This window comes from Oculina patagonica, chromosome 2 (assembly GCF_052425735.1).
Source record: "Oculina patagonica isolate OP01 chromosome 2, crgOcupat, whole genome shotgun sequence".
NCBI lineage: Eukaryota > Metazoa > Cnidaria > Anthozoa > Scleractinia > Oculinidae > Oculina > Oculina patagonica.
In genome coordinates, this window is record NC_135759.1 from 30,856,275 (window position 1) to 30,868,180 (window position 11,906).

General features: G+C 37.5%; 2 protein-coding genes across 2 annotated transcripts; both read left to right on the top strand.

The window, feature by feature from the left end:
* The first annotated feature begins 177 nt into the window (after positions 1 to 177).
* Positions 178 to 4,483, top strand: LOC144644113 (deoxyribose-phosphate aldolase-like). The gene is made up of 5 exons (XM_078503527.1): positions 178 to 833; positions 1,360 to 1,545; positions 2,339 to 2,493; positions 3,332 to 3,519; positions 4,229 to 4,483. Exons 1-5 carry the CDS (start codon positions 215 to 217, stop codon positions 4,260 to 4,262), a joined length of 1,182 nt encoding a protein of 393 aa, XP_078359653.1. The 5' UTR covers positions 178 to 214; the 3' UTR covers positions 4,263 to 4,483.
* Positions 4,484 to 7,987: 3,504 nt separating this feature from the next.
* LOC144644095 (cystinosin homolog) lies at positions 7,988 to 10,536 on the top strand. Its single transcript, XM_078503514.1, has 2 exons — positions 7,988 to 8,550; positions 9,370 to 10,536. Exons 1-2 carry the CDS (start codon positions 8,071 to 8,073, stop codon positions 9,718 to 9,720), a joined length of 831 nt encoding a protein of 276 aa, XP_078359640.1. The 5' UTR covers positions 7,988 to 8,070; the 3' UTR covers positions 9,721 to 10,536.
* The last annotated feature ends 1,370 nt before the right edge of the window (positions 10,537 to 11,906 follow it).

Consider the following 11,906-nt stretch of genomic DNA (forward strand, 5'->3'; position numbering starts at 1 on the left):
TATAGTTTTGAGGAGGATTGGATTGGTTTTTCCGTGGAAATTCTAGAATAATTTCAGACTGCCGGGTATGTAGTATTTTGAAAACACTTCCCGGCTGCCGGGTATCTAGACACAATGAATAAACAAACATCCTAGCTACTCACATTTGCAAGATTGGAGTCCGTCAGAAGACCTCGCTTGGAGAGCAAATTAACCAGCTTTGTCTTTATCTCTAATGGAAGCAGACCTAACGAAGTTTCGTGGTCTGGCAACTGACAAGCCACTGCTCTCAGGCAATGATTTTGTAAACTACTTACCACTGCAAAAACCGCCATATTTTCGTATCGCGATGGGTGGCAACCGCTGGCATTTTTCTGTAACACGCGGGCTCAAGAAGAAGAACAAAGTGGGCGCCAGTCTCCTCGCTCTCTCTCCTCACACGTTGTCCAAGATGTCTTCCCATTTAGTTCGTAATCCTGGAGTTCCGCTCGATTTAGAGTGGGTAGGCAGGTCACGAGTTAACCTTCCTGCAGTTAAACGACGTGCAGACACGCTAAAAACCCGCCGATCGATAAAGAAGCAATGGCAAGCGGCTTGGCTTCTCCGAGCGGTGACTTGCATAGATCTAACCACCCTCTCAGGGGATGACACTGCGACCAATGTTGCTCGGCTGTGCTTCAAGGCACAAAACCCCGTGAGACAAGACTTGCTGGAAAGCATGGGTATGGCCGACAAGGGTATAACCACAGGTGCCGTTTGTGTTTACTCATCGCGCGTTCCGGACGCTGTCAAGACTCTCAAGAATATTGAGTCCAATGTTCCAGTTGCTTCAGTGGCTGCAGGATTCCCAGCAGGTATAAAACGAACCTAACTCTGATCGATGATTTTATTTTGTTGCCACTACCCCGCCCCCTTCAACTCCAAACCCCTCCTCATCGATATGTTTTAGTACTTGTAGAGGCCGTCATGTCAGGGGTGTAAAAAATTTACATGTTGGGGCTGTATTTAGAGGTGGAGCCTTTGTGGGGCCCATGGCACCTAATACGTGGAAAGCTCTTGTATTGCATTTCAAGCAAGTTTTAGAGCAGTAGTGATTGTTAGTGCTTTTAAGAAAGTTTTGCATCCTGGTTGTAACCTCCCTCACACCCCCTGTCCTCCTGGTTGTATTAAGTGTGTTTGTGAGCAGAGTGTCTCTCCAGGCCAGTGCTTAATGCTAGTTTCTGTATCAAAGTAACTAGGAATATTGCACTTGAACAAAATTTATTATTTTGTTCTTGGAGGAATTCAATAAGTACAGTATAATTTACAGGAATTCAATAAGTACAGAATAATTTTCAGGATTAGTAGTCACAAGAAATATAATGTGGGGTTTTATTACAGGTCAGACTCCTCTCAAGCAAAGACTGGAGGAAATAGAGACTGCCGTGGCTTCAGGTGCCACAGAAATCGACATTGTAATCAGCAGAGCATATGTACTGGAGGGAAACTGGGAAGCACTTTATAATGAAGTGCAGGCAATGCGCAAAGCTTGTGGAGAAGCTCATCTTAAGACAATTATTGCCACAGGTACTATTATTTTTTACTTGTATGTTCAACCTTCCAAGTTAAGACCATTTAAGTCGCCATGGCAACTAAAATTTTGGAGCAGGCATTTAAATTAGAACTGAAGTCGCCAGCCTGGCGACTAATAATTGAGAAGAAGGATTGAAAGTGTGAGCTTAATTTAGCGCCTAAAATTTTTCACTTGCGACCAAACTTGAACAGAAGGTGGCCAAATGGCCACTAAGGAAAAAAATAATTTTGGAGGGTTGATGTTGTCTGAGGTCATCAGTCTACAAATGAAACAGATAGACTGAAAAAGGGGTATTGCAGTCATTGTACCAGTATGCCAAACTTGTCCCTTTTTTAATTTTAGATTCTTGTGCCCAGAACAGGGTTGTCATTTAAGTTGAAGTTATAACCCATATCATTTTGCTCTGTTTGCAAGTGTAACTTCAGTTGACATCTTCACCTGTAACATCAAGTGAACTCAGCTGTAACAGGTGTTACAGGTTACAGTGCCCTGCAAGATGTCACATACATGTACACTATAACTAAATCACTTTACCTTACCCCTTTGTAAATACTTTTCGACTGACGACATTAATACAATGTCATTAGTGGACGGTGAGCAAGAGTTTTAGTTACCTTTTGGCAGTGGTGTATGAAAAGCCATTTACAAGTACTGGTATAACCAGTTGGCCTTCTGTTGATCAATAGAAAACACCTGATTAGCTAACCATTCATATTGCAAGTTGCCAATTGTCAGCCACTGGGTTGTTTCACATTGGGTTCACATGCATTTTATTTTGTCATACAGGTGAACTTGGCTCTTTAACCAATGTATACAAAGCTAGTTTGGTTTCGATGATGGCTGGCTCAGATTTCATTAAAACGTCAACTGGTAAAGAGTCGGTAAATGCAACATTCCCAGTTGCATTGGTTATGGTGCGGGCAGTCAGGGATTACTATCAGGTATTACATGTACCTGTAGTGTATGGGCATTTTGCCATGAGAGAAATTATACAAGTGTTGACCATCCAATAAAGAACCTAATATCTTTCTAGCTGCAACTGTTAAATCCATGTTGGGCACTCTTATTATTCAGTTTTATCTGCGTCGTTATGCTGCCTAGAAGAAGAGATTTGCTAAACATTGGGCTAAAACTTAAAAGGTTAAAACCAACTTGGTCCAAAAGTTTTAAATGGGATGACTTTTCAATGTTAGCTTGACATCATCATCAGGTCAAAGATGAATATAATTGGGCACAAATACAAATGTACGGTAAAAAGAATTCCTAAGAGAAACAAATTATTTGGTAAAGCTATGATGATGATGATGCAATAAGGTATTTGTATGCAGAGTTATGTTGCCATTTTGTAAATTATGAACCCATAACTTTTCTGGATTTTGTAAACTGATCTATTCATTTTTGATTCTTTTTGTTTCTTTTGTTAAGATTTTTCTCAGAAAAAATTGAGTCAAATACATGTATAAATAAAATACAGTAAGAATAACTTAAAGAGTGTCATATCCAAAGAGTGGCTCTTTATCCCCTACTTCCAGATCGAATTGGAATTTAAAAGTGCTGGTTTTTGTGGAGGGAGGAAAACTGGAGAACCCAAACAAAAACCCTCAGAGCAAGGTTGAGATCAACAACAAACTCAACCCAGGTTTTGAACCTGAGCTCTCTCACCACTTTGTGATCCCAGCTCCCCCCAAACAAATTTATTTATCTCTCTGTTTTTCTAATTTACATGTTTAATGCTTTTCATAAAAAAAGTTAAGAAACCTTATTTGCTTCCTGTTTCAGCAAACTGGTCACAAAGTAGGCTTTAAGCCAGCAGGTGGGATCCGTAGTGCCAAAGATTCTTTAACATGGCTCTCCATGATGAAGGAAGAACTTGGAGATGATTGGACACATCCTAACTTGTTTAGAATTGGTGCCAGTTCTCTGCTTGGAGACATAGAGAGGCAACTATTCCACTATGTAACGGGGAGGTGAGTGAAATCTTTACTTGCGGTAATTTTACAAGTGTTTACATGAAATATTAGAAGTACAAGGAGAGGAAGAGGCTAAGTCAAGTCAAGAATGTACAGAATGATAACGTAATTCCTTAAAGTTGGGTTTGAGGATTGACTCAGTAAAAACCTACATACCCACCTTTTTTGTCACTGTTATTTAATGTTATTCAAATATTACCTGACTAGTAAAAATAACTTGGTATAAAGTATGACAGGATACATGTATGTACCGTTATTATTCAACAAATGCACACGCTGTCCAAATATGGTCAAAATGGGATTGTTATCTGTCATCCGTCATGACAGATATCCTGCGACATACATAGCTTGTCAAGATTCGTTTGAAATCTTGGAAATGCTGCACAACCCCAGTTTTTTCTAGTTGCAAAATATATTTTGTTGATACATGTACTTTGTTGAATAACAAAACAATTATCCTGCTCAATCTTGCGGAATTTCATCTGATTTTAGCCAACTCAGCTGTAGTATCAGGTGATATTCCGCACAATTTTGTAGGATGATTGTTAAATATTTACACTGTAGTAAACAACTGAATTGGTACATAAAAATTGAGTTGAGCAGTTTCCATTAAGAATGAAAGCCTTTGTATTGTGGTGATGAGGCTTAAACGTTTTCACCATACACATATAAATATTGAACAAAACTATTTTTTTTTCTTGTCTAGATATGCTGCACAGCATGAAATGGCCATGGCATGATTGCTGTGAAACTCATTGGTGTAAATTGGAATATGACAGCCTATCTAGAGGGAAAGATGTAATCAATTTTATTATAGAGAACTGTGCCAATTTAAAAAACTTGCATATTAAAGGGAAGATGTGAACTGCATTGTACATGGGAATGGGAATCTGTGTTTTTTAACTGGAGTTGTCAAATGTGACCTATTTATATAATCTTTTAATAAAACTGTAATCAGGTACTACAATGTGGCTTCTGTGTATCATACCAGCTGTCGCCAGCGAGATGCAAATCCAGCTTTCTAGAATTGAGGATGGGTACTTGAGCCAGCGGGTTAGAAGTCAAAAAAGTTATGGTCTGTCGAGAACATGCATTAGTGCCCCTTGAATCACAGTTAGTAGAGGTGATTGCGTGACGAGCACAATGAACAGCCGCATAGAGGTTAGAAATTTGAACGAGTGGAGATTTTTTTAAGTTGGTGGAAATTTTTTTTATTAGTTAAAAACACGGTCAGTCGAGAAATTTTCACCAGTCGAGATCTGACATTAAGGTCGCGCAGGACCCTTGCAATCATTAGTATGTATTTATTTAAAGAGTATGCACGAACTGCCGGACGACTGAAGCCGACAACAAACGAAATATTCATGAGAATATTTGTTTTTAAACTCTTTTGTACAAGTAATTTCTAGTAATTGTTCTCAGCTTTGTGCCACGTGCGTTGGAACATAGGGAATTATCATAATTAGATTCACAGCTTTGAATATATCACCCGTTGTTGTAAACAGTGACTCGGAAGGTCTTTGGAAGCCCCAAAACCTGCAATTTTGTGTCCAAGTTTTCTCCGCCGATATAGAATTTCAAGAGTTGATTCGCGAGGAACATAAACTTGGTGTATTCTATTGTGCTATGACTAGAGCGAATTTTTAAATTTCCTTTTCAAAATGAAGATAGCACGTTTCAAAGTTAAGATTTCACATTTTTGCTCTCTTAGAAGCCATTAACTTGTAGCAGTTTTTGAAATTGAAAATTTCGTTCTAGCCATAGCACAAAAGAGGTTAAGATTTATCACTAGGCTATATAATCATTTAATTTGGTGCGCTGTCCTACCCGAAAACTTGGATACAAAATCGCATTATTAAGGGCTTGTAACATCACAGTCAACGGTCATCCCTCAGTAAAAGGAGAATCATGGTGTAATTCCATCATCCCCGAATATCCTTGTTAAATTTTAGAGGAATCGATGTTCAAAATGTAGCGAATTAAAGCTTTACAAGATAGCACTCCGTCAAGAAATTTGGCTAATGAATTTTTTAATGAGCAAGGGTCCCGCGCGACCTTAAAGAGAACAGTTTTTAAGGAGCTTTCCCACGGAGGGCGATTCTTGAAAATCTTAAATAACCTTTATTTTTAACATTTGAAATCTGCAATCCCGTTCAAACTTCTCGAATCTTAACAATCCTTGTTCTTTTTGGCTTATTATTACTACTTATTACACTAAGTAAACTTAGTTAACTTTTATTCTGAGGTAATTTCGTAAATCAATATACCATGCGTGACCAGGAGCCCATCAGTGACAGCTCCTGCTGAGGAAACTCCTGCTCTAATAAGATCTATTTGTCCACAGTATTACCGATAATAAGCTATTGTGATACGTGCTTTTGCCCTTTGGGCAGCACTAACAAAAAGTCTCTTGAACGCCTACAACGACGAGCTGCGAAAATAGTATACGGTTTTAAACCTGACATAGCCACGGAAACAATACTCGAACATGTACTCGAGAACCTACGTTGGCCGCCTCTTACAAAAACTATGGAAAAGCACTGTGCACTGTTAGTTAACGAGTGCTTGGTCGGAGACGTTCCCTCATATTTTAAAGACTATTTCCTGTTACGTAGCCAGGGCGACAAGCAACATGTTTTTAATCAGAGATGCACTATAGATCGTCTTTTACTGACATTATACTTCCAAACATTCATTTAGATGTCGCTAAAAAGTCTTTTTATTATCATGGTGCATTCATTTTTAATTGTCTTCCAACGATTATTAAGACTATGCAGCCAAAGGAACGTTTTCAAGCTATCTCTGCTTTTTATTCTTAGGTTATTTTTAGAACATTTTTAATTCGAAATTTACTTATTTTTATGAGAACACTAGTACTTCTTTTAAACTTTTTAACTTTTTTTAGCATTTTAGCGGTATCTTTTTAAAGTAGATTTTATAGATAGATAGATATTTTATACATACTCTCTTTTACTTTAAATTTGTTTTATTCTCACAGGGCCCCCGTTGATACCAGTCCTGCGACTGAAGGGGTCAGGTCACCCTGTTAAAATATATATATATATATATATATATATATATATATATATATATATATATATATATATATATATGTGGCGTAAAAAAACGGCATTGTAAAAAAGCGGTTTTCTTACAATTATATATTTTGTAAAAAAGCTGCATTTTTACACTTATATATTTGTAAAAAAAAATGATTCGAAGGCTATAGCTTTCTTTCAATTAAAGCAAGTGTTCTGAATCTTTCTGTACGCTTAAAAGGCTTGAATTATTTGGCAGTGTCATTCTGTATTTTAATGTGTGAACATTTGTATGGCCGGTTTCTTTACAAAATTAGGTTGCAAGAAAAAGGTCTGTCTGCTATACATGTAGCTCAGCAAAGACTAATTAAAACGGTTAGGTTTTTTCGTTTGTTTGAAATAAATTTAAATCGATAAACACTGGAGCAAGTTCTTCGTATTATATTCTAACTCTCAGCCTAAAAGCAGACGTTTGTTGTTTTAAACAGATTTAAATTTCAACTCGCCGATCGAAGGCCGCCGGAATGATGACTGTTTAGTTTTGATGAAGCAGCTGGCCTCAAATAATAAACCGCTTCCGTTCTTAATTTTCGCATCACCGAAGCACGAGATTCGTATGAATGTATTTTAAATAGAGCTAATTTAAAAAAGTGAATATCCTGATTTCACCAAATGATTTAGTTTTCGTGACCTCTGCATGACCCTTGCGTAAACATTCACATGTCGAAACATATTAGCCAGTTTCAGTCCCTCGTTTTTTTAGCGAACGAAAATCAATATCTTGATCGAAATGAAACAGGCTTGATGTACCGGGCATGCAAGATCGCTTCATTATCACGAACACTTCAAAAAGTGTAGCAACAAGGCAACTAAACAGATCTAGAAATGCTACACGTTTCGCATAATATTAACGTTGTGACTCAGTGTTCGACTGAGGCTTTAAGACAGTTGCGCTTTGGTATATGGGTTTTGGCATACCCTAATTCCAACTCAAATTCTCTAAAGGTACTCTATGCAGCATCTTGTCCGTTTTTCTGTAAAAAAGCAACTTTTTTACAAAGATATTTCTTGTAAAAAAGCAGCTTTTTACAAATATATATTTTTGTAAAAAAGCAGCTTTTTTACGATTATATTCTTGTAAAAAAGCAGCTTTTTTACAAATATATATTCCTGTAAAAAAGCAGCTTTTTTACAATTATATAACTGTAAAAAAGCTGCTTTTTTACATAAAAAAGCAGCTTTTTTACAAACATATATTCTTGTAAAAAGGCTGCTTTTTTACAATTATATATTTGTAAGAAAGCTGCTTTTTTATGTAAAAAAGCAGCTTTTTTACAAAAACCGTTTTTTTACACAACATATATATATATATATATATATATATATATATATATATCTGTACGTGTACGTGGCGGTTCGATGGCGGTGCATGTGAGCGACATTTCAGATAATTATTTTATAATTCACATTCGCGCCTCTTGTATGCCGTAGATTGACTTCACACGCAATCATGACCAACACTACTTTCCTCAACATTTTGGCCGATGTGGTTGGTTGGGGTTATTTCTCGTGTTGGATAGTATCCTTTTTCCCACAGATATACGAAAACTGGAGACGCAAATGTGTGGTGGGTTTTTCGTTGGATACGTTGGCCGTTTATTTCCTCAGCTATGTGATGTACATGATTTACAATTTGACGGTCTTCTTCGACCCGAAACTTATCCCTGGAAATTCGAATGAAGACAACCCTGTAAAGCTGACGGATGTCGTGTTCGCTGTCGTAGCGTTTCTTTGTACAATTGTCCTTGTAATACAGTGCTTAATTTATGATCGGGGATCGCAGACAATTCATCGAAGCACTGTCGTTGTTTGTATTGGTTGTTTGCTTACTCTGGCTGTCCTAACTGTTCTTCGCTGTTTTGGTGTCGGCTCGTGGTTTTTGGTCCTCCAGTACTGTGGATACGTAAAACTGGTTGTGTCATTTGGAACGGTAAGTTATTCACCGAAGTTAACGTGAATTACGTGCGTTCAATAACGCGTTAAACATGCATAAAATTAACGTGAATGTATCGTTAATTTTCCTATAATAAGGTATACTTTTTTAACCTTTGTACACTGAGTAGTGAACTTGTGTTTATAAGAATCTCTTTTATAATAATGTTGAGGGTAAGAAAGGGTAAAGTCTTATTAGAACAAGCTAAGAACATAACCAAGGCTGATATTTGGGTAAGAACTAAATTTGTTTCCCCATCATTTATTCTGAAAATGCAAAATAATACACGTACAGAATGAATCAACCTATGGCCATCTTTTAATTATTGGGAAGGCATTTTTTGCAGGTTGAATTTCGTAGTCTACTTCGCACTCCGGTTAGCCCGAATAACACTCCGATTAGCCTAAATTAGCTTAGGTTGCTTGGGTTGACCTTATTGTTAGGGTTTTTGCAACTTCAACTCAAATAAACGGGTTGTTTCAACCTGCAACCTGCAAAAAATACCTGTCGACCTTTATTTAAATCTGACTCGGCTGGAACCATCAATTCACGTGACAGTGACATGGACGCCAGAGTCGGAGAGTTTCACTGCAAGAGGAACATTTTAAGGACGGCTTCCGGCTCAAATCGTCGATATAGAGGGTCCTGAGGGGGGTGAGGGGGAGGGAGGGGGGGGGGGTTGGAATAAATCCCATTTTCCCAGCCCAGTTAAAAAAATGAACGTTGAAGTGAGTTTTTGAGTTAACTGAAAAATGTTTAATACATTAATAAAATACTGATTAAACCAAAATATACTTTTTCATTACATGTATTTAGTATTATCCTCAAGTTTGGCTAAATTTCAAGCGGAAGTCGACAGTTGGATTTCATATTGGTGGAGTGCTCCTTGATTTTGGAGGTGGAGTTCTTAGCTTTTTACAAATGGATCTGTACTGCTTCATTGAACACAGTAACGATCAACTGACTGGCAACATTCCCAAGATGGCCCTGGCTGTAGTTTCACTTTTATTCAACATCATCCTTATCTTGCAGCATTATGTTCTCTATTTTGGAAATGAACACAAGGCCAGTGAAAATGAACCATTGCTTGGAGGCGCGCACCGGAAGACTAACTTTTATACCGTAGACGTCAACGCTGAAGAAAGAGATTTTCTGCCGACGAGTTAGACTTATGATTTTCTGATGATCAGTTTGCCGAGTTTCAGTGGAATGTGAGTGCTAGAGAGGTTAAAAGAAACGACCTTGCTGCTATGGAAACTGCTTAATTAACAACACAATAAGTGTATACCTCCTCCCTCCCCCTTTCCCGGATGTTTTTCTACTTGCTTTTGGTGGCGGCACCCACAAGAGTCCTTATCATGTTCCCCAGGGCTGGGTTGTTAGAAAGCCGATTTCTGTTACACTAACTCAGGATTAAAAGTTGATCAAGAATTCAATTTCTTTTGTATGACAAAAGTGTTTTTATTGCTTATGTTTTGTAGAATTTAAGATTAGTGGAGGACAGAAAATACCATCAGTAAACAGAAAACCAGGGCCGTAACTAGCAAGAGGCAAGACAAGGCACTTGCCTCGTCTAGATTTCAACCCAAACTTCAAAATTAAATGTGTTTAGTTGGGAAAATAATCCCCAGTTCAACAAGATTGAGTTTTTTTTTCAAGAAATACCTTATAAAAAATGTTTAAGAAAGAGTTTCAGAGCTTCTAGATTTCAAAACATTTTCTGGACGGCATGCCTACAGAACGTTAACCTCGCAAAATCTTGCCTCGTCTATGCTAAAGGTCTTGTTACGGCCCTGAAAACCTCACTGAAAAGTTAAAAAACTGAAATCAAAGTTCACGCTAATTCTGGATTAGCTTAATCATGCTTTGAACAACCCGGCCAAGGGCTTTAAAACTGTCACTTCACCACTGCAGCTGTCACTCCATTTTGAGGTTTCAAAAAGGACAATCGTGTTCCTGTAAATTAGGCAAAGACACACGGATCAATTTGTATTTTAAAACAATTTTTTAAAGATACAGTTGAGCCTCTAATACGGACACCGAAGAAACGGAGCAAAGTGTCCGTATTAGAGAGGTGTCCGTAAGGAGAGGTTCGACTGTACAATAACAATGGGTTTTAAAACATAACCGAAGGTATTTCTTCCTTTTGATAAATATATAAAAGGATTACTCAGGCAGGTGATGAGAATATTAGAAAAGATCGTCAATAAAGCTTTTTTTGTGTTAAGACATTTGCCACAAAGTTTCCAGAACAAACGTTAAAAAATCTGTAACGAGAAATAATTAAAATTTAAGCTTTGGACAACAGGCTCCTTACATTGAGTTATTTACTGAGCAGTCACTGAAAATGCGCCAGATGTTGTAAGCGAGTCTAGACTTTTTCCTATGTAAGCTATTAACAGGACAATTTAATTTACAACTGCATCTACATCTACTGTCCATAAGTATTAAAGTCGGTAAAACTCTTACGACATCACACCGCCAGAAAACTATTAAAAGTCATAAGAATTTAAAACTTGCTAAAACACTACGCGATTATAGAAGATTTACGAATGAATGAATGAATAACTTTATTTCCCATACTTAAAAAACGTTGGTTTAAAAGGAGTCTAAAGAACTAAAGGTAACTATCCCCTAGGGGAGGCATTTCCAGTCAGCGATAATTCTTGGATTCTTTTGAGCTCAAGACGGATTTGAAAACAGAATACTTATATGTCTCAACTAGTAAACAATTACTCTACTCTACTCTACTCTACTCTACTAGTCTACTCTACTCTACTCTACTCTACTCTACTCTACTCTACTCTACTCTACTCTACTAGTCTACTCTACTCTACTCTACTCTACTCTACTCTACTCTACTCTACTCTACTCTACTCTACTCTACTCTACTCTACTCTACTCTACTCTACTCTACTCTACTCTACTCTACTCTACTCTACTCTACTCTACTCTACTCTACTCTACTCTACTCTACTCTACTCTACTCTACTCTACTCTACTCTACTCTACTCTACTCTACTCTACTCTACTCTACTCTACTCTACTCTACTCTACTCTACTCTACTCTACTCTACTCTACTCTACTCTACTCTACTCTACTCTACTCTACTCTGGGAGAGATGATTGCGTGACGAGCACAATGAACAGCCGCATAGAGGCTAGAAATTTGATTTTTTTTTTAGTTTAACACTCGGTCAATCGAGAAATTTTCATTGGTCAAAATCTGACAATAAAGAGAACAGTTTTTAAGGAGCTTTCTCACGGAGGGCGTCTTGAAAATCCTAACCTTGATTTTTAACATTAAAAATCTGCAATCCCGTTCAAACTTCCCGAATCTTAATAATCCTTGT

Coding starts and splice junctions, on each gene's coding strand:
- LOC144644113 (XM_078503527.1), top strand. CDS start 215: ATGGAAGCAGACCTAACGAAGTTTCGTGGTCTGGCAACTGACAAGCCA. Junction 834..1,359: donor GGCTGCAGGATTCCCAGCAG/GTATAAAACGAA, acceptor GTTTTATTACAG/GTCAGACTCCTCTCAAGCAA. Junction 1,546..2,338: donor TAAGACAATTATTGCCACAG/GTACTATTATTT, acceptor TTTGTCATACAG/GTGAACTTGGCTCTTTAACC.
- LOC144644095 (XM_078503514.1), top strand. CDS start 8,071: ATGACCAACACTACTTTCCTCAACATTTTGGCCGATGTGGTTGGTTGG. Junction 8,551..9,369: donor TGGTTGTGTCATTTGGAACG/GTAAGTTATTCA, acceptor ACATGTATTTAG/TATTATCCTCAAGTTTGGCT.